Here is a 9139-nt window from a genome sequence, read left to right as displayed (position 1 = left end):
GAGTAAATGATCGAAAATTACTGCACTATTATTTGTTTTTCTTTTAAGTAAATTTAGCCTACTTTTGCTAAAAGAGAAAATATGGACTAGTGATAGTGCCTTGAATAATATCGGCTTCTTTCATTCATTATTGTTATGGGTATTTTTATACAAAGGAAAATTTTTTGTGCCTGTTGAAAATTAAAGTTTACTGACATAGCCATAAAAAATGTTGCTTTATTTATCTGACCATATTGGAATGTATTTGTTAGGTTTTCAGTCAATTAAATTTGGTTCAATAAACAATATGTGGTCATTTTTAAAATTTTCAATGAACGAACATTCGATCAGTCCGGCCCTCGGCTTGCAGCAACATTTTTTATCTGGCCCTCCGTCCATTTGACTTTGACACCCCTGGTCTAGTGTATGCGTCGAGTTCCAAAGCCTGACTGAGAGCACTTCTGGCCGACACGCTGTTTATACAGAGAAAAGGCGGGCGTGAGTGACGGCAGGCATGCGGAAGTCCGCCAATGAGTGAAGGGTGGGGGTGTAAGAGGACGCTAAAGGCACGTCCCTAGCAGGTACCAGTCGCCAATGAGTGAAGAGTGGGCGTATAAGAGGACGCTAAAGGCACGCCCCTAGCAGGTACCAATCGCCAATGAGTGAAGGGTAGGCGTGTAAGAGGACGCGAAAGGCAAGTCCCTAGCAGGTACCAGTCGCGTGAGTATGTTGTAAAATGGCTAAATAAAGTACAATCGAACTCAGTTTTGCTTCCGTTGCCTTTTTAAAAACGTGTTTTTAGCGTGTGTCCGTATGTCTTAGCTGCTGCCGTATGCTTTAAGCTAACATACCTGGTATGTTTTAGCGTGCATGAATGCTACCGTATGCTTCAAGCTAACGTGTTTTTAGCGTGCGTGCATGCATGCCGTATGTTTAAGCTGCCGTATGTTTTACCATGCCTGTCTGCGCCCAATAATACAGTGCGTTTTGTGTCTTTGTCAAATACAGAAATAGCACCCATTACTGAGACTGCGCCCAACAATACGGTGCGCCGAATGGTCGTGAAAATACGGGAGTTGGATATTAATATGTCATTCATTTCGCGTATCAATTTGACAAGAAAAGGAAAAAGTGTACATACAAATACTTTTTAACCCTCCGTGCTATACTTCAATATTCCTGCAAGTTTTGTGTGTTTTCGTCAGGGACGATGTAAACACACACTGGCAATGTCTTATATTGCTTTTCTCTCATACTCATAATCAATATTCAGTTACATGACAGCAGTCAATCAATTGACTAACTTAAATCTGATGTATATAGCTTTTTTTTTTATTTGACTTTTGAACCTGTTTTTGAACACAGCAAGTGAGTCACACATTTTCAGATCTGTTTCAAAATTATTCCACAAATTACACCTACAACAGAAACATACCTTTGCTGAATGTTTATTCTCGTTTTGGATTTTTCGCAGAGGCAAGTGCAGTGGTACCTCTACTTACAAAATTAATTGGTTCTGGAAGAAATTTCTGAACCAGAAAATTTGTAACTAGAGACATGTTTTCCATGTAAATGCTCTAATCCGTTCCAAGCCCCCCCCTCCGCCCCCTGCCAATTTCAGACCTAAATGTATTCTAAAGCATAAAAGTGCATCAAAATATGTAATAAATACACATTACAATTAGATTATTGCACAATAAATGAGAGGTGTGCATAATGTAAAAAAAAAGAATATAGTATCGAATAAAACTGATGGTTATTCAACTTTTTATAACATAAAACAATGACCAACAGAGGGAGACAGAACAGGAATCCTGGCAGTTTGCTGTTAAGCGTCCTGTTATCTTAGACCAGGGGTGGGCAAACTTTTTGGCTCGGGGACCACATTGATTTCTAAAATTTGACAGGTGGGCCGGGTCAGCACAAGATATGTTACATAAAAAAAAAAATGCATATGTCGACAGTCCATACCAAACAGCAACATAACAAAAGCATTAAAGTGTGAACATACTCTTTTTGTTGTTGTTGTTCTTTTTTTTTTTTTTCCATGAAAACAATGAAACAACTATGGTATATTTCCTGCATGAATGTCCAAGAATGTGAACAACATACATGTGTGACAAAATATTGCTCCAAAACTGTAGCATACAGTACAGGTAAATAAAAACTACAAAATAAAAAATATACAAAATATAACAAAGTTAGGCCTATTTGCTACAAAATGAGATGAGTAAGAGACCTGGTGGCTTTAATTTCCACTCACTCACTGTCTCTTGCTTTACCTCCCCTAGATCACCACACATGACAACAACGTTGCTCAGCTGGTGTCGGGCAAGCCAGCCACGGGACGCTTCGAAGTCTTCAATGTTCATAGTTAGCGCAATGAAACTCGCCTCCTCTCTTATTAGCGGTCCAGTTTGCGAAAAGTTTTTAACACGGTAACAGTCAAACCATTCCAGGAAATGTTCATTTACTCGAGCCGCAAGCAATTCACTCTGAGCATGGAAATTGCCAGAATCGGACTGAGCAAGAATCGCTTCCTTGTTTTTCAAAGTCTCGTAGATTTGAGTCTTTCCGACTCCAAGCATCTCCTGAATGTTTCGTACTTTGTAACCCACTTCGTTTATTCAGATACATATCACTTTCCCTTCCGCGGTCATTACTCTCTCCCTCTTTCTTCGTCTCCCTCTCCCTCCCTGTGCTCTGCAATATGAAATTATGTGATTACAAGTCCAAATGAAATGAATGCAATCATTCACATTGAACCTTAATTGCGTACCAACCTTCGTCGGGCCGGATTAAAAAGACCAACGGGCCGGATCCGGCCCGCGGGCTGGAGTTTGCCCACCTCTGTCTTAGATGTTAAAATAAAAACAAGGGGGGAACAAGACAGACTCTAACCGTTCTCCTTAAATGGGAGCATGGTTTGAAACTGAGGGAAAAAAAACCCTTAGCACAAAGAGTGTGCGTTTTAAAGACATGTACAACGAATCTCAAGACTTAACATGGAGTGAACGGGGAGGATGGAATAAGGGGAAAGTGTCACAAGCAAGCTTTTGCAGTCCTGTCTTGTTTCATGGACTGATGAAACCTACTCATATGGGAGACAAAATATCCTCCAAATGAAAGAGAGCAGTTCAATTGCAATAGCGTCAACACCCTTGAGCATATATTCTTATGATTTGGCAGTAGCCGACTCGCTTGAAACCCAGAAATGTATTTTTGAACACGTGAACGTTCACGCTGACAAAATTATCTTCCACGAAATATACCTCAGTACAGTTCATTGTGGTTTCAAAGCGCTGAGAAATTTCTCCAAAGACAATATCATGCCATTCATTCCTCAACTCTTGAAACGTTGTCGTGTGACGCCAAAGTGTGCCGCAGCCGTTCAGGGCTTTTTCCTGAGTTACGTGGGCATGGAACAACATTTTGCTCCTTTTGCATTTCCATTGTCTCATGTATATCAATGAAAACTAACATAGTTGACAAATTCATTCATCAAACAAATTTTGCCCTAGATTATGCACAACACCGTGAGGAAATCTTGGATTTTGATCATGTAGTAGGATCTTTAGCGAGAAAAGGTCAGAGCATATGATGTTAAAAGTATTATCATTTGAACATTTAGTGATATTTGCTGAGATCTGCAGTTGATAGTTTCTTCTTCGAAATTATGTCTATTTAGATCTCATTGAAGCTGACCCAAGTAACCTGGTCCTTGGCGTCAGCATAAATAACCTGGTGAAAATCTACAAGAAAGGAGCCGTGAAGGCTGTCGACCACCTCAACCTGAAGTTCTATGAGGGGCAGATCACCTCATTTCTGGGTCACAATGGAGCAGGAAAAACTACCACCATGTAGGAGTAGTTTCGGTTTTGCAACCTTTCACCAATGTTTGACTCAGATTTAAAGCTGCATCAGAAAGTGCCCCCCTTTTGACCCCTCCCTCCTGATATAATGCTCAAATGCTTAAATTTGTATTTACTTGCTATGTGTTAGTTCCATATCACAGATTGCTCTTTGAAGAATTGATTTTGTTTTTTTACATAATCTGCACTGACAAAAGTGTGTGTGTGTGTGTGTGTGTGTGTGTGTGTGTGTGTGTCAGATCTGTTATGACTGGTATGTTCCCGCCCACCTCGGGGACGGTCTACATCAACGGAATGGACGTCTGCTACCAATTGAACATCATCCGAAAGATCCTGGGTGTTTGTCCACAAGACAATGTCCTGTTTGACTTGTAAGGATTGTCTTGTTGGATTGCTGGACTCACAAATCCCAAAAGTAGAATAAAATGGTCATGCACAATCTAAGAACCAATAAATGAGTTCATTCCATGATGAGAACCAAAATCTGAGACTAACTTGCACGGATAGGAAACCGCAAGCACAATAATAAACTTATAAGCACCTCACTGACATAGTCAATGAAATCTAATCCATCTAAAAGATTGACTTTTAACGACAATAATAATATTACTTTTCATTTGAAAGCACTTTTAATAAAATGAAAAAAAAAAAGAAAAACATTCTAACAGGAATTAAGAGATGCGGGATAAAAACGTAGACTTTAAAGCAAAATATACACAAGTTGGAAAACGAATGTCAAGAAAAGAAAAAGAAAGCGAGAAATGAGAAACAAAGATTAAAGGAGGTTTAAAAAGTTGCGGAATGGGTTAGTTTTGAGCAGGGGTGCCCAAACTTTTTGGACCAAAGATCTACTTTTCGATCAACTAACCTCCCGGGATCTACCCTTACCGGCACACGCGCACACCTTTGGATGTATACACACACACACACACACACACACACACACACACACACACACACACACACACACACCCACGCCACGATGAGAAACAGCCTGAAACTGAGGCATGCGATGCACTTTTGCAGCCTCTTAACTATCGTAGCTCACACGTACCGTTTTAAAGTGCTTCCCTCCTAGATTCCTATTCGATTCGGTGAATTGTACCCGAAGCAGACTCTGAATGAGAATAATGGTATATATATTTGTGTGTGTGAAAATGAGACTGATAGGATGATTAGGGTGCAGCGCACATTAACACAAAAAAATATATTACTAACATGTACAAAGACATGGAAATGGTTGGTTGTTTTTTTTCTCCTCGACACTCCTCGGATCTACTTGGGACCTGTCTTAGATCTACCGGTAGATCAGGATCGACCTAATGGGCACCCCTGGTTTTGAGGATTGAATGACGTGAAGGGAGGCCAGTACAGTTGCGGATGTGTTGAAGAGAGGTGCAGTGGGTCGAGCGCCACTTGCCTTCCTCCACTCAGGCTTGCTCATTCTCTCTCGCCGACCCTCCCCTGCTCTCGCCATTCGTTGTCATTTGCTCGTGCTATCTCTTGAGCACTGTAAGTTTTAGCTTCACTAATTACATTGGCCCGGGAGTGTAAATGCCTTATGCAGTAGATCTTAGGTACCGTAGTTGTATATTTTGCAGAAATAATCCAAAGCCTGGGTGCTCAATAGCATGAGAAATAATGCTTAACTATTTCTAAAATGCATATTAGTAATAATAATAAAAATACATTTTATTTATAAGCGCCTTTCAAGACACCCAAGGACACTTTACAATAACAAAAACAATGAAACACAATACGGGTTGAGCAGTGGCAGCCAAACGCGCCAGCGTTCACTCAAACCGGAAGTCAGAAAGAAACCACAGGGGAGGGAGAGGGGGAGAAAAAAAAACACGCTCGAACTATCCTCATTTTGAGGATAATTGGAGTTAGGCAAAAAAAACTCCTGCACAAGTATATGACAGTTACAACAGGTCACAAGACATGAACAATGAAGGCGGTGATACAAGGGCGTGTATGCGTGAGTGATTGTCTGGTTGTGTGTGCGTGTCAGGCTGCAGCTGGTACGTCAAGGTCTTCTCATTGACACAGTCCTGGCTTATCAGTCTATGGCCGAGAAGGAGGGGGTGATGGTAGGCCATGTACAAAACCCTCTTGAGTCATTCGGCATTTTTTTCTGAATACTGTAAAAAAAAAAAAAAAAATGCGATCCAGTGAAGCCGCGATAAATGAAATACGATATAGCGAGTGATCACTGTCTGTATAAGAAAATGACTGGGGGAAAGACTTGCAAATAGTGAGAATATAATCGGATGAAATTACACAAAACAATAAAACAAAAATCTTCTTTCCTCTGTCTTTTTGCTGCAGTTTAACAGTGGGGGAGCATCTTTGGTTTTATGGATGTCTGAGGGGCAAGCCGAAAGACGAAGTGAGGTTGGAATGTGATTCTTGGCTTCAAGAGGTTGGACTTCTTTGTAAACGCCACGAACTTATTAAAAACCTCTCTGGTGAGCTCTTACATTTGTAGTATGATAACCGTGATGGGAGAAAAATATTCCCTTCAGAGTTTCGACTAAATAGGGAGTTTTTAATCACGTACGTCTATCGGGTCATTGCTGCTTTAATGAATAGCTTATTTTTACTGTTGTATTTGTTTTATTTGTTTGTTTGTTTTTTTTTTTGTAAATTGCAACATACTCTTTAATCTCCTTTCTGCTGTCCCCAGGTGGTATGAAGAGGAAACTGTTGGTGATACTTGCTTTCGTTGGAGGCTCCAAGGTGGTTATTTTGGATGAGCCTACAGCAGGAGTGGACCCATTTTCCCGTCGGTCCATCTGGGACTTGTTGCTGAAATATCGCAAGGGTGAACTCAGATTGTCTGTTTGAGGGGCATTCTATTATTCGTTTACTTTCAGGAATGGCCTAAAGTTCAATTATGTCAACACTTTCTATTAATTTTGTAAAACGCAAGAGGTCAAGTTCCATTGGTGTCACCATGATACTATCAATGCATTTTTTTTTTCTTTCAGGTCGAACCATAATCCTCTCTACGCACTACATGGACGAGGCAGAACTCCTTAGTGATCGTATTGCCATCATCTCCCAGGGAAAGCTGTGCTGCTGTGGCTCACCGCTTTTTCTTAAATTTAAACTGGGATCTGGCTACACCCTGACTGTGGTCAAAAAGGCATCAACACAATTTCCCTACTGAGCATTCTTCCACCTCTTTGTTTATTTATTTGTTTTTATTTTACTATTTAAAAATGTAACCACACGCTGTTCTGATCCGAAATGGGTGAAGTAATAGCCACTTACCTAAAAATACAACCAGTGGGGGAGGGGTGATTCATGAAAATCATTTTCGCCAATCCCAGTAAAACTGGAAAAACTGAAATGGTTGAAAAAACAGTATACACCAGGGGTGCCCAATACGTCGATTGCAATCAACCGCGAGCTTGCGGTCTGGTCCCAAGTCGATCGTGAGTTGGAGGGGGCAATGGGGAAAAAAAAATGTGTGTGTTATTGATATGAGACATTTTTTGTGTTAGTGGACTCTGCACCCGAAGCATCCTGTCAGTTTCACATTAACAATAATGAAATAAAATAACAAAATTAAAATGGCCTAAATAAAAATGCAGGTCACCTTTAACTGACAGTGACTCAGGACGTGCATCACCGGAAGTTGTGAGTGGTCAATAGTCTTCATTTGGAGCTTGCGATCAGAGCTTTGATATGTGTGTGTATATATATATATATATATATATATATATAGATATATATATAGATATATATATATATATATATATACATAGACATAATGGACACTAAAATAATTTATGAATGGAAAGTTTACCTTTAAAAAGTTGCCAGATTGTTCCACTGACAAGACCAAAGTTACCTGAATGTTTTGCAGTCGTAAACTGAGCTATCATCATAGCACGTCGAGTTTGAAATACCACTTAATGGCCAAGCACACAGCTGACGTGAGTACTCCGCCCCCTCGTCTCAGACAGACAGCTATGGATCATTTCAAAGCGAAGAAAATTGATTGATACGACGAAGAACAAATTTGCTGAAGCCATAGCTAAATGTATGGCTACTGCATGCAAGCCTGTCAACATTGTCCACAGCTCGATTCAAGCTGAAATCATTCGCATTGCTTCGAATTGGATTGCTAGAGAGAGCCTCCATTACAAGCTGTGGACAGAGATTGTACATAGCGGAGAAGGCTAAGGTCCACCAAGCGGGAGAAGACGCTGTTTCAGGAGAGAAATAAGAGACTAGGTTGATGAGCCTCTGGTGAATAAATTGCAGGTAGCCTGTCGAATACGATGTATGCCACTGACGCGATTGTTACTTGTTTTGAACTATTTTATGTGGAAGGTTACAGTGTTCCGTGGCCAGATAAATAAAGCGGGTGGAGCTTCTCTGTGGTCGTCTGACAGCAACGGTGCGCTGAGGCACGTTGAGAGTTCAGCGGTGCAGTCGCATAAGAGACTAGGTTGATGAGCCTCTGGTGAATAAATTGCAGGTAGCCTGTCGAATACGATGTATGCCACTGACGCGATTGTTACTTGTTTTGAACTATTTTATGTGGAAGGTTACAGTGTTCCGTGGCCAGATAAATAAAGCGGGTGGAGCTTCTCTGTGGTCGTCTGACAGCAACGGTGCGCTGAGGCACGTTGAGAGTTCAGCGGTGCAGTCGCAGCGACCTAGCGAACACACTGAAAATGAAACGTCTCCAGTATTGTCATCTAACCAAGTGTAGTCATCCGAAATTATGTCTCCAAAAACCGGAGAGAGACTTCCGAGCAAGAAGGACCAACAGAATCAATATAGCCTGACTGCTGTGTTCAAAGCAAACTTGAGAAAACCGAAGTATGCAACTATGGCTTCAATCCACGAAAGGCTAAGTACTAGTTTATCTTAGATGTGAACTTTATAATGTTATATTGCTGTCTTTTGATTCCCTAAAAAGAGCTGTTATAGCAGCTGTTGTGTGACAAAATATTTTTTTCACTGTTGTTGATCGACAGTAATGTGTGAGATTATGTGTGAATAACTGCTCCAAGTAAAATTGAAAATCGAAATTGTTATTTCAGTCAATATTTGCATTTTGAACAGAGAAAACTGATTCATGATTCCATGTTGATGAGAGCATTAAAATGGGGAAAAATAGGACAACAAATATAAAAGGACATTCAGAAACGATAAAAATGCGTGAGTAATCACGATTAATTTTTAGTTCATTTGAGTTAATTATGACAGTTGCGTTTTTAATTAGATTAAATATTTTATCGTTTGACAGCTCTAATATATATATA

General features: G+C 40.3%; 1 protein-coding gene across 1 annotated transcript in view; it reads left to right on the top strand.

The window, feature by feature from the left end:
- The window catches only part of LOC109526180 (ATP-binding cassette sub-family A member 1-like), a 147281-nt gene that overhangs the window by 75805 nt on the left and 62337 nt on the right, over positions 1–9139 (top strand). The window contains exons 10-15 of the mRNA XM_019887291.1: positions 3501–3566; positions 3668–3839; positions 4091–4222; positions 6183–6322; positions 6541–6678; positions 6845–7002. Coding sequence (XP_019742850.1) covers positions 3501–3566; positions 3668–3839; positions 4091–4222; positions 6183–6322; positions 6541–6678; positions 6845–7002 — 806 coding nt within the window. The remainder of the gene's footprint in view (positions 1–3500; positions 3567–3667; positions 3840–4090; positions 4223–6182; positions 6323–6540; positions 6679–6844; positions 7003–9139) is intronic.

Source organism: Hippocampus comes, unplaced genomic scaffold (genome assembly GCF_001891065.2).
Source record: "Hippocampus comes isolate QL1 unplaced genomic scaffold, H_comes_QL1_v1.1 scaffold160, whole genome shotgun sequence".
Lineage (NCBI taxonomy): Eukaryota > Metazoa > Chordata > Actinopteri > Syngnathiformes > Syngnathidae > Hippocampus > Hippocampus comes.
The sequence above is the reverse complement of the archived record's forward strand: the minus strand, read 5'-3'. Positions and strand labels throughout refer to the sequence as shown.